Source organism: Camelus bactrianus, chromosome 13 (genome assembly GCF_048773025.1).
Source record: "Camelus bactrianus isolate YW-2024 breed Bactrian camel chromosome 13, ASM4877302v1, whole genome shotgun sequence".
In the NCBI taxonomy this organism is placed as follows: Eukaryota; Metazoa; Chordata; class Mammalia; order Artiodactyla; family Camelidae; genus Camelus; species Camelus bactrianus.
In genome coordinates this window covers 31,021,992-31,034,698 of record NC_133551.1, presented here as the reverse complement: position 1 = coordinate 31,034,698, position 12,707 = coordinate 31,021,992, and the positions used below count along the sequence as shown (strand labels likewise).

The window sequence follows — 12,707 nt, the reverse complement described above, 5'->3', positions numbered from 1 at the left end:
GCTCTACAATAGTTACCTTTATAGTAATACGCCTTAAACATACCACCACTTGGGTATTTTGTTTTCATAATTTGTGATCATCTGCCTTCTTTTGAAAACCTCCCTAGTCCCTATCTCAGTTTTCACCAACGCGTGGTTCTCCGCAGTCTGTACCATGTGGGCATAGTGATTTCAGAGGCAAAGATGAAAGAGTTATGTTCTGTGATTCATCAACAATATCTATCCCAAAGGAAATACTCTCTAAAAATGACGATCTTTCAGAAAAAAAGTGATCTAGAGTCTGTGACTCTCTTACTCAGGTCAAAAAGTAAATATTTTTCAAACAAAAATGACTTCAAAAGTCTACAAGTCTTTACTTAACCCTCTATAAATGATTTCATTTACATAGGAAAAAAGCAGTGTGACACCTTTATTGGCTGAATTCATATTGATGCAGTGTGATGGAAAGCTAAGAGTTCTGACCTGGACTGGTCAGAAAACCAGTCTCTTATATGTAGTTCTGTGGCCTTAAGAAGTAATAAATGAAATAGCTAATCTTTGGCATTAAACATAGACCAGTTTCCCCTTATGTCTTTTGTAGACTCTTCCCAGTGGCAGTAGCCGTTCATTTTTTAACACGTGTTTATCAGGTGTCTGCTCTGTGTCAGGCATGTAGTTAGGTACCAAACGCAGTCCTGTCATCATGGAGCTTACAGTCTGATGTGGGGAGGAGTACATGTAACAGGAAATTTCAGTGTAATGTTGTAAGTGCTGTGTTAGAAGACATACAGTGTTCTATGGGACCACGTGGAATTACACCTAACTTGGTTTTGAGAACCTTGATGGTTTCCTGGAGGAGGTGCTTTCTGTGGAAGGATCTGAAGGGCAAGCAGGGTTGGCTAGGCAGGGGATCTTAAAGAAGCTCTATGTTTGGCCTTAGAGAGAGGAATGGGGAAAGCAGAAGAAGTGAGAGCTATCTCCAGAGGGAAGTAGTTGATCTTAGAATGTGGAGGGTCCTTTGCACTGAATACCACAGACTGAGGACAGTGGGAAACCCTTGGATGATTTTGAGCAGCTGAGTCACATAATTGGATCTGCATTTTAGAAAGCTCAAATGTGAATCAGTTCACTCACGTCTTTGTTTCAACTTTCTTTTCTCTAAATTGAAGTGGATAGTCTGCCTTTACAGCTCCTTCCAATTTTAATATTCCATAAATTTCTGCTGTGCTGGCAAAACTTAATTCCATGCTGATTTCCAGATCTCTTGGGTAGTAAGGTCTACGATTACTGGTGCTTGAAGAGGTGATTTTTGTGGGGAAATAAGCAGAGAGGTTGTGCAGGTTGCTCTGACAGTCTCCTGAAAGGGAGCAGGTGGACAGCTTAGCCTCTCAGCAGACAGGTGGAATGGCTCTTTGCCCCGCTTCTAGCACAGGTCTGATGGTTGTTTTCCAGAAATGAAAGTGCTCCTTACTAAGATATTACTGATGGAATGGTATTTGCTGATGGAGTCTGGAATTTACTTAAAAGTGGTTGGGGGTTCATAGATATAAAACACGACTGACCATGACTTAGCAATTGTAGATGCTGAATGATGGGAAAAAGGGTCCATTATAGAATTTTCTCTACTTTTGTATATGTTTGAAAAGTTTCACAATGTAAAATAAAAGGTAAAATAATAATATGAAAATGCCCCAACTTATTACTCAAATGCTTTATTTACTTTTAGCACAAGTGGAGAAAGAGTCAGACTCTCTCATTTGGCCATGTTGAAATAAATAGACTCAGAACCACTGTGTCATAAACACTGACACTTGGCTTTAAATTTTTGTTATCAACATTGATGGCTTAAAATATTCCAGACTGCATTCAGATTATGTGGGCAGATCACAGAAAGAGAATTGCACTTTAAGGAAGGGGCAGCTCTTCAGGGATTTTGTTAATGACACAAGCAAGCGCTCTATGGCTCTGGGCTTGGTGTGCCCAGGAAGGCAGTTTCTGGATAGCAGGGTGAGGTGGAGAGATGACTGGTTTTGGACTCAGGCATGATAAGCTCATCTGTGTTATCAGTCGAAGGACAATGACAAGAAATAACAAAATAGTTACCATTCATTGAACTCTCACTGTATGCTAGGCACTGTGTTAAGCTCTGTGTGTGCTTTGTCTAATGCAATTCTAATAGCTGCCCTATTAGTTAGATGCTACAATTTTACAGAATAGGAAACCGAGGCATGAAGAGGTTGTATAATTTTTCCACGATTACATAGGCTTTATGTAATTCCTAGGAAATTTTATGATAAATAAATAACTGAAATCCAGTGGTTAGGTTTCAATTTGTATCCCAGAGATGATTATATTTGGATGCACATAATAGAAAAAAGCAAGATAATAACAGCTTAAGACAAAAGTTTCTTTCTCACCTTTAAGAAGTCTACAGATAATTGGTCCAGGGCTGCCATGGTTCTCTGGGGATCAGAGTCCTTCTATCCTATTGCTCCTCTGTGAGTGTTTGCCATCCTCAAGGTCACCTCATGGTCCAAGATACTTGCTGGAGCACCTCATTCCAACCTGAAGAAAGGGAAAAGGAATGGAAGAAGGGCATACCACCCATCTTCTCTTTTAAGGATGCATACCAGAAACTGCACATGTCACTTCTGCTCATATTATATGACCTTTACTTAGCCCCATGAACATACTTAGTAGATTATAGAAAACTTGCAAGTGGCAAGTCCGAGATATGAATGAGGACTGAAAAGTACATTCTTTATAAAACTGTGTGGCCTGTGCCCAGCTAAAGATCAGGGGTTCTATTAGCATAGAAGATGATAATTAATATTGGGGATCACTAGAACTCACTCTTAGCCCACACTCGACTGTATTTCAGAGCTCTGGTCTCTGGGTATGAAATGGACATGGTAATTCTTCTCAAAAGACCTTTCATGTTTGAATCAGTAAATTCCTGAAAAACCCAGGCACTTAATTTAGAGCTTAGGGAATGCTGGTTCCTTCCCTATAGATAGATGTGGTCAAGTGGGCAGCAGTGGTTGGTTGTCCAAGAGACTCAGAACCCCGAGAATTGACTTTACCCGCATCTGAGGTAGTCAGTGCCCTTCTCTTCACCAGGGGATTTGCTGCATGCTCGAGGGCCCAGAACCTTTAGGCACAGTGGGGTTACGAGAGATTTTAATCATCTTGAGCATATAACGAGCTCAGAGCCAAACATGGGGATATCCAGGATTTAGGGAAACTTTCACTTCAGTGCAGATTTTCACCTGACTTTGGGGAACTATTTACCATATAGAATTTTTCAGTCTATTTTCCCAATGAATGAGACCAGTTGAGTGCAGGGCCAGTTCTTAGTAGTCTGTCCTTGTCTGTCCAGGAGGGTGAAGTTTCCCGGCATGTAAAATGGCAGATGAAAGGGACAGGTGCTTCCATGAGTTACTCTTGAAATGATAATGTATGTGTAACATTGCTGTACTATGAGCATGTCCTTGAAAAGTCAAGGGTAAGTTGAATGTTAGCAAATGGAACTGTATTTTCAGTGAGCTCACTAAGAAAATCCCTGGTGAATGTTCCTGTAAGCTAAAGATGGCCTCCCAGACAATGTTTTGCATTTTCATTCAATTAGAGATGCTTATTGGGCACCTACTGCTTGGCAGTCACTGTACTAGGCCTGGCAAGTCACGGTGAATACTGCCTTTACCTACCAGAGTTATCAAAATACCTGAATTATAAATTGACAAAAAATATTCTCAGTCTAACATATAGTCAAATAATAACATGTGTTTCATCTATTCTAAAATAGTTTTTCAAAATATATTAATATTTATGAAATCTTGAAGCATCTTAAAACTGATAGTATGTCAGTAATACATTTTTCTTTTTCTTTTTTTTAATTGAAGTAGTTAGTTACAATGGTTTACGGCACAATGTCCCAGTCGTGCATATACATACATGTGTCCATTTTCATATTCTTTTTCATTGAAAGTTATTACAAGATTGAATATAGCTCCATGTGCTATACAGAAGAAGTTTTTTTTTTTAAATCTACTTTTATATATAGTGGCTAACATTTATTTTCAAATCTCAAACTCCCCAATTTATCCCTTCCCACCCCTTTTCCCTCTATAATCATAAGATTGTTTACTGTGTCTGTGAGTCTGTTTCTGTTTTGTAGATGAGTTCATTAGTGTCCCCTTTTTTCCTTTTTTTTTTAGATTCCACATATGAGTGATATCATATGGTATTTTTCTTTCTCTTTCTGGCTTACTTCACTTAGAATGATTATGTCAAGTTCCATCCATGTTGCTGCAAATGTCATTATTTTATTCATTTTTATGGCTGAGTAGTATTCCATTGTATAAATATACCACAACTTCTTTATCCAGTCATCTGTTGATGGACGTTTAGGTTATTGGGGGTGCATGTATCTTTTCAAATTAGAGTTCCCTCTGGATATAGGCCCAGGAGTGGGATCGTTCGATCATATGTTAAGTCTATTTTTAGTTTTTCATAGAATCTCCATACTGTTTTCCATAACAGCTGCACCAAACTACTTTCCCACCAGCAGTGCAGGAGGGTTCCCTTCTCTCCACACCCTCTCTAGCATTTATCATTCTTGGACTTTTGAATGATGGCCATTCTGACAGGTGTGAGGTGATAACCTCATTGTAGTTTTGATTTGCATTTCTCTGGTAATTAGCAATATTGAGCATTTTTTCCATATGCCTACTGACCATTATGTCTTCATTGGAGAATTGCTAGTTTAGGTCTTCTGCCCATTTTTGGATTGGGTTGTTTGGTTTTTCTCTAATCAAGTTGTATGAGCTGTTTATATAGTTTGGAAATTAAGCCCTTGTCAGTCTCATCTTTTGCAAGTATTTTCTCCCATTCCATAGGTTGTCTTTTTGTTTTGCTTATAGTTTCCTTTGCTGTGCAAAAAGCTTTTACGTTTAATTAGGTCCTGTTTGTTAATTTTTGCTTTTATTTCTATTGTCTAGATTGCCCTAGGAGAACATTGCTGAAATTTATGTCAGATAATGTTTTGCCTGTGTTTTATTCTAAGAGGTTTATAGTGTCTTGTCTTATGTTTAAATCTTTAAGCTATTTTGAATTTATTTTTGTGTATGGTGTGAGGGAGTGTTCTAACTTCATTAATTTACAGACTGCTGTCCAGTTATCCCAACAACATTTGCTGAAGAGACTGTCTTTACTCCATTGTATGTTCTTGCCTCTTTTATCAAAGATTAATTGACCAAAAATTTGTGAGTTTATTTCTGGGCTCTTTGTTCTGTTCCATTGATCCATATGTCTGTTTTTATACCAATACCATGCTGTTTTGCTTACTGTAGCTCTGTAGTATTGTCTAAAGTCGGGAGGGTTATTCCTCCAGGTTTGTTCTTTTTCTTCAGTATTGCTTTGGCCATTCTGGGTCTTTTGTGATTCCATATGAAGTTTAGGATTATTTGTTCTAGTGAAAAGCAATATTGCAATTTAGCAATATTGCATCTTCCAATTCAAGAACATAGGATATCTTTCCATTTCTTTAAGTCATCTTTAATTTCCTTAATCAGTGCTTTGTAGTTCTCCATGTGTAAGACCTTCACCTCCTTGGTCAGATTTATTCCTGAGTATTTTATTGTTTTGGATGTGATTTTAAAAGGGATTGTTTCTTTACTTTCTTTTCCTGCTATTTCATTGTTAGAGTAAAGAAATGCAACTGATTTCTGTATGTTAATCTTGTATCCTGTACCTTGCCTACATTTTTCTCAATGCTGTGACTTACACTGGATGATTTGTTAGATTTGATGAGATTCATATTTGCGTAGGGCTTTTGTGTTTATTACGTGCTTTCATGTGCATTATTTCATTTGATTCTTCCTGTGAGGGAGGTTGAGTAGTTCACTTTACAGAAAGGGAATGTGGCTGTGAGTGGTAAGCAGACTGTAGAAAACTTATATGTGGCAGGTGTAGGACTCAAACATAGATGTATTTTTTTCTCCAAAGCTAGTGGTTTTTCATTGTACCTTGATGTCTCTTTAATCTGCATGCTCACATACGTGTGCACATACATGTGTGTGAGTACAATGAAGGTCAAGCTTCTTTTAAAGTGAAGAGTTTGCTTTTAAAGAAAATATATTTTTTTCCTTCCGGTGATTTAAAACTAGGCCAGACAATAGCCACCTATCAATTTTCAGGAGCACAACATAAAATATCCTCTAATTTAGATGGTTACAAAACAAGATTGCCTACTGGGAACCTACATTAATTAAAACTCTCAGATTTCACTGAATAGAACCTGCTCTGGGGGTAGGTAAAGCAAGGTAACTCCCATAAGGTGCCCTGACCATCTTCACTGATCACACTTAGTAAAGCAGGTCAGAGCCAAGGAATGACCCAAATGTCCTCCAGCTTTGACTTTGACCACTGCAGCTGCCTCTTCAGATTGGTGCAGGGCCAAAGCATAATCTTTCTGAATGGGAGTCTGAATCCCAACTGATAGCTAGCTGTGTGAGCTTCGGCAAGTTATTTACCATCTCCAAGTTTGCCTTAAAATAGGGATAACACCTTTGCAGGGTTGTTGGGAAGGTGAGAGTTAAGGTGAGTAAGGTACCTGGAAAATAGTAAGTAATCAATGCCAGTTATTTTTATTACTACTAGATTTGAGCTTCAAGGAAGGATAGGCTGCAGGGTATTGAGTTATCTTTGAAAATTTGCCCTTCCTGGAAAATTTGTCCTATCTTCTGGGAGACCCAGCACTCCATCAGGCACCAGAACAGACTACCTCATTTCTGACGAATACTATAGGAATAATTGAGATTTTCTTCTGTTAAATATTATCAGCTCACTCAGTTTTTCCCAGCATATTTCCTCTTCTCTATTGCTCTACGTGTAACTCTTGACAGCTGCCACTGTTTATGTATGTGTTCTATGGTAAAACCTTGATTAAATGGAACTTAGCATCTGGAACACTTCAATGGCCATGGTTTTTCCCTTTGGGCTTCATTTGGCAGAGAAGAAGGGAAAGGACAACTCAAGTGTTGAGAAAAATAGGAAAATTTAAGAGGTAGAGAGAATCCTATAATTTAACATCTTCAATTTTACTGCTAAGAGAAGCAGGAGTCAGGGCCACTCTTCTGATTCATAATAGAGTCAGGTAATAATAGAATCAGGAGAGAATTCCCAGTCCATTGCTCTTTCTCCTGGACTTGGATTGAAGGTATGGCTTTGGCATCTCTCTTGATGTTGCTCATCCTCCAGGTTCGCCACTACATTGCAGGTCTCAAATTCATATGCCTGCAGGGCTGACATAATGGGGCTGAGTGGGGCCAGCTGGGGATCCCACGTTGGGAAATGGTGGTGAACTGTGGCACTCAAACTGGAACCTGTGTACATTTTGTAAAGGCATCTAAGCTGACATTTTTTTTAGAAAGTACAGGACAAACAAAACATGTCTGGGGTCAGATGTGGCCTGCTGATCCCCAGTTTGAATGCCTTGCACCATCTATATCCATAGGCCATATTCAGTAAGGAGATAATCAAATCATATACCTAAGACATGTTGCCAAAGAAAGTTTTAATGCTATTCAATAATTTATGTTAGTTAAAGTGGAAAGTTGAAGAAGTTTATTTTAGAAACCAGATAATAATACACTTTGCAACAGAGAGCAGAAGTTCTGCCCTCAGTTACTGTCTGATTAGCCAGAATTCTTTGTTGTCCAATTATCCAAGTGAATTCAGATGTCACAGTGTGTAGGACATTCACAGCTGGAAATTCAGTCTTAGTAATGGAGGTTTTACCATATATAGACATTCAAACATAACAGACCTATAATGAGAAATACATTTATATCATTACTGACCAGAAACACACACACACATTCACTACACAAACCCAAAGGAATATTTCAAGAAAACAATGTCTTGCCATGTGCTAAAAATTGATGTTTTCCAACCTACTTCATTTTTATGAAAATAATAGTCATGAATTGCTAAGTTTGTTTTATAATCCACTAGTAGACCATAACGTGTAGCTTAAAAAACCCCGGACTAGGTGATACTAATACATTTTTGTTTATTCATTAATTTATTAATTCAGTAGATAATCAATATCTAATGAGTGTGTGGTGGTCTTTCTAGTGTCATGGGGGGTAGAGACATGAGCAAAATATAGATTTTTTTCATTAAGGAGTCCAAAATCTAGTAGGAAAGACATACATGAAAATATCTAAAAATTCAAGGCAGAATAATCACTTCACATTATATATAATGGTCTTATATTATCATGCATCATAATGACAATGTCTCTTAAGTAGGCAGGACAGATTTTAGCCTAATTTTAGAGATAAGAAAACATGTTTTGAAAAAATGACTTACAAAAATAGCTGAACAATAATAATGATAATAGATACCATTTAAGCACTTACTATGTGTTACGTACTAATTTAAATCTCACTAAAACCTTATTATGATGATATTATCATTTTATAGAGAAGGAAACTGAGGCAGAGAGGTTAAGTAACTTGCCCAAGGACATGGAGCTAATAGTCCATAGAACTAGGATTCAGTCCTAGGAAATATGTTGCAGAATCTCAGTCGTAACCAGTATTTTATAGTTCCGGGAAACCAAACAGCACAGAGCCTAATCCCAGTTACGTTGTGGCGTATATTCATCTTCTACCACCACCACAAAAGTTGTGTGACACCTGCTACAACAGGAGGGCTTTTAGAGGGTGGAAGGGTTGGGGAGGAATAGAGTGTGGCTCTCAAATATTCCTTAGTGTGGGTAATCTTCATCAAGTTATTAAAAGTGACTGAAGTCAGCAGTAGAAAGGGCAAGGGAAAAGAACTCTTTCCCAAACAGGGCATTTAATCTTTTGGCTCTGCCCCATATGTAATGTGATATTCTTGAAATAAAATAAATTATGGAGCAAACTTGATCTTGGAAAAACAGAGTTTGACTCTAAATGTTCACCTTGGATTTTACCAGTGCCACCCCTCTTTCTTAAATTTAAGTTCTTGAACCACACAGACAAATTTCCATTAGTAAAGTCCTAGAGAAAGTAATACTTAGCCTTTACTGAGCTCCTCCCATGGGAGGAAGTCGGACTGTCAGCACTGAGGATAGAGCTGTGCCAGACTAATAATAGTAATAATAGAGAATGTTTGTTAAGTACTTACTGTATGTTTTAGGTACTGATCTAATTCTTACTTCAACTGTATAATGATGATACTTTTATTATGCTCTATGGGGTATAGAAGTGAGATCTTCATGGATACATGAAAGGTCAAATATGAATTTGATCTTTAGGATAGTAAAAATTTTAGTGTTGAAATTGGTGTATATTCCAATTTAAGCCCCAAACTAGTTTTTAGACTGTTGTAAACTAATTTTCCTGCCTTATTATGTTCTTTATATCCCTAATTTTGTCAGGTTATAAATAATTTTTTAATTGATTGTATTTATGTTAAATTAAGTGTAAAGATAAAAAGTAAAATGGTTCGTGTAGCCCACTCATGGTTTTTTCTTTTTAAATTTGCAAACTGGGGAAATAGATACCCTAAAATACAAAGGCGTATGTTTAATCTATAATTTCTTAGAGCAATATGACTGCAACTCTGAAAACAGTTGAGCAAAAATAACGGAGAGTGCTTTTTTTGAAAATAATAATTTTCACTTTTCAGAGATGGTCTTTTCTAAATTCTCTTGATCCAATGAGTATGAACCCAGAATTTGTCAAGGCACTTGATAGATCTAGGTATTTTCTTTCCAGTGGGTCAGTAATAAATTAAAGGAGAAGAAAGGTATAGAAAAAGATTATTTAAAATGTTATTGGAAAAGATTTATTTGTTAGAATTTACATAGTGTTAGTCAGGTGTCTAAAATAGCTCAAACCGACAGATTTGGAACATTGAAAGCATAACATTTGTGTTTAAATTTTATTACAGTTTTAACTGCCATTACTCGTTGTTTGACCTTGTAAATGAGCATTAACTGTGATTTGTGATTTGGGAGACAACACATTCATCAGATAATGCAGTTAGGAAAGCAACTGGTCAGATAATTTACCTCTTCCCAGAGGGATTGGAGGGATCTAGAAGACAGCAAGCACTCTTGACCTCTACTGATTTATCCCCTTCCTGTACGAGTTCACATTTGGGTGATCCTTGAACAGGAAAATGACTCTCAATCCAATTAATTTATTTTATGTAGACCTATGTAGAGGTAGAGCTTCCAGGAAACTCTTAGGGTCCCAAATTATTTAGACTGAAGCCTCTTAGATGCTATAGTTTGATTTTGCATCCTTAAAGATATCAAAATAATAGCGAGTCATGAAAGGTGAGATGGCAGATTTAGCTTTGTGTACGGATTTAAGCAAATTTTACATACATGCACTTATTTCTTCTTGTTTTGGAGATAAAACTCTGTCAGATGACTTGAAAAGCACCTTACTTAGTCCTTCCAAATCCTAATAGGGAAAAAAAGATCATTTTTTAAACAAAATTTTCACCTGGTCTTCACCTGAAATGATGAGAATGAGAGATACTTCTGCAGTCTTATTATTTCAGGTGAAAATGAACATTTGGTAATTGCATTCTGAGACTTAATAGAGTTATATCCAGATTTCAAAGGCTTAAAACTTATGCAGTGTTGGGGTCCTCTTTAAGAATAAGAATACAAAATCAGGAATATAAAATTAGGTGCACAGCCTTGAAAGGGGCTTCTCCAAAAAAGGGCCCTGACCCTTAAGGTTCATTAACTTTGTGATAAATTCTTCTTTGATTAATTAGTGACTGCTCTCTTTGCCCAGAATTATGAAAGAAAAAAAGGGGGAGAGGCTAGAGACTAGAATAGACCAGCTTGCTTCTCAACCATCCCTTCAAGCCAGCTGAGTGGTATAGACCTTTCTCCAGGTACCAAGGTAAATGATACCAGAACTGAAACTGCACCTGATTCAGCCTTGCTCCCCATGCCCCCCAGCCGATTTTTTCGTTCAACAAATAGTTACTAGTCATATCTACTCACTGAGTGGAATGGACCATAACTGCCTCCTAGTGTTAGAATAGTCAGGTCTTTGATATCTCATTTAGGGATCTTCCCCATTCTGGGAAATGTGCACAATACTGCTGTTTTTTATTTTTTATTTTTTTCTGTCCTGGCATACATTTAGCCTGGCACAACATGCGTTCTTTTTCTGTTCAACTGAGTTACAAGTCAGTCCTCCAGGAAGGCAACTGTCGGAGTGGCTTTGACTGGCCGAATCTTCCAGCAAATATAGGCTAAGTTATACAAAATGGGCGTGTCTGGATCTTACCAAGAGACCCTCTCGTCCCCAAAGCATAATAGGCAGAGACACCCAGTCCCTTTCTTTACCTCACGTGCGCGAAAACACCCTCTATCCTAGTCGTAGTAGGGCCCTCCCCCTCCCACCCCGCCCCATTTTCCACCTTCAGCCCCCCTCCCCCAGAATCTCTCCTCCCTTACTCCCTTTTTCCTTCCCTCCCCGTGGGCCAGTGGCGCTTGGAGCTGCCCTGCTGCGCGGTGGGGCGACGCGGCGACACCTATAGGATTGCTTCCGGGCACTCCCCAGCCAGAGGGTGGCTGGCCCGGTGTCCGGAGCTTGGCAGGGCCGGCGACTCCACCGCGTCTGCACCGAGGACGCGCGCACCCGCCCGCCCGCGTCCTCCTTCCCTTCCTCCCTCCCTTCCTCGCGCCTGGCGCCCAGAGCCGCGCTCTGCCCAGGGCGGTGGCTTCGCCGCGCCCCGCAAAGCTCTTCTCCGGTAGCCGCCCCTTCTTTCCCTCCTCTTTGCGTCATGTGGGGCACTTGATTTTTTTTTTTTTTTAATATAAGAAAAAATTCCTCCTTTAGCCCTTTCCACCTTCCACCTCCCCCGTCATCTCCTCAGGTTGATTTTTTCCCCTCTCCTCTGGGCTTGCCCATGAGCCTCCTCGGAAGCTACCGGAAAAAGACCAGCAACGATGGTTATGAATCCTTGCAGCTGGTGGACAGTAATGGGGACCTAAGTGCGGGGAGCGGCGGGGGAGGCGGCAAGCAGAGAGTGAACGCCGGGGCGGCGGCGGCGGCGGCGCGGAGTCCCGCCCGGCAGCCTCAGAACCGCGTCAGCACCATGGACAGCTCAGGTAGCGCAGCGGGCGGGCAGAGCCCCGCTGAACTCCGCCGGGCCCTCCAGTTGCGGCCCAGTCCACTAGCTCGAGGCTCCCACCCCAGCCCCGGCCTGGGAGGGGATAGGATGAAAGCGAAGGCATCTAATGCCACCAGGGTGTCGCGTCTCTTAATTTCTCTAGTCTAGGGAGCTAAGAAACGGTTAGATTACTCTGGAGGCCCAGTGACCGTAGCGAGCGCCTCTTAATCTCTCTACGCTGCTGAATACACCAGCTGGGGGCGGGGAGAGGAGGGGTAAGGGGTGGGGAGGGGTGGACGGGATAGGGGAGGGGGTGGCACGAGGAACGGCTAGGAAAGGGAGGAGGGGAGAGGCAGCTGCTTTCACTACCCAGCTGGATGACGGAGAGAGGTGAAGGACCAAGTGCGTTGATTGTTTTTGCAGCCTGCTGACGGTATTTATTCCAATTATTATTTTCGTAATGCTGATGGTGTTTGCAATTCTGCAAAGCTCTGCCTCTTTTCTACTACCTGCTAGGGTTAATGCTGTTACCTTTCTTGAGCAAATTTTACCTGGAATCTAGAGCTCTTTTACACAGCTCTTAT

General features: G+C 39.9%; 1 protein-coding gene across 6 annotated transcripts in view; it reads left to right on the top strand.

The window, feature by feature from the left end:
- Positions 1–12,707, top strand: part of DNAJC6 (DnaJ heat shock protein family (Hsp40) member C6) — a 127,908-nt gene that overhangs the window by 32,741 nt on the left and 82,460 nt on the right. For 3 of the 6 annotated variants that reach the window (XR_012511187.1, XM_074376324.1, XM_074376322.1), the window contains exon 1: positions 11,905–12,121. The exons of the other annotated variants lie outside the window; for them this stretch is intronic. Coding sequence is in view for 2 of the 3 variants with exons in the window: in XM_074376324.1 (XP_074232425.1) it covers positions 11,920–12,121 (202 nt within the window). In the remaining variant the exon portion in view is untranslated. Of the gene's footprint in view, positions 1–11,904; positions 12,122–12,707 lie in introns of those variants that run through there. 6 annotated transcript variants of the gene reach the window in all.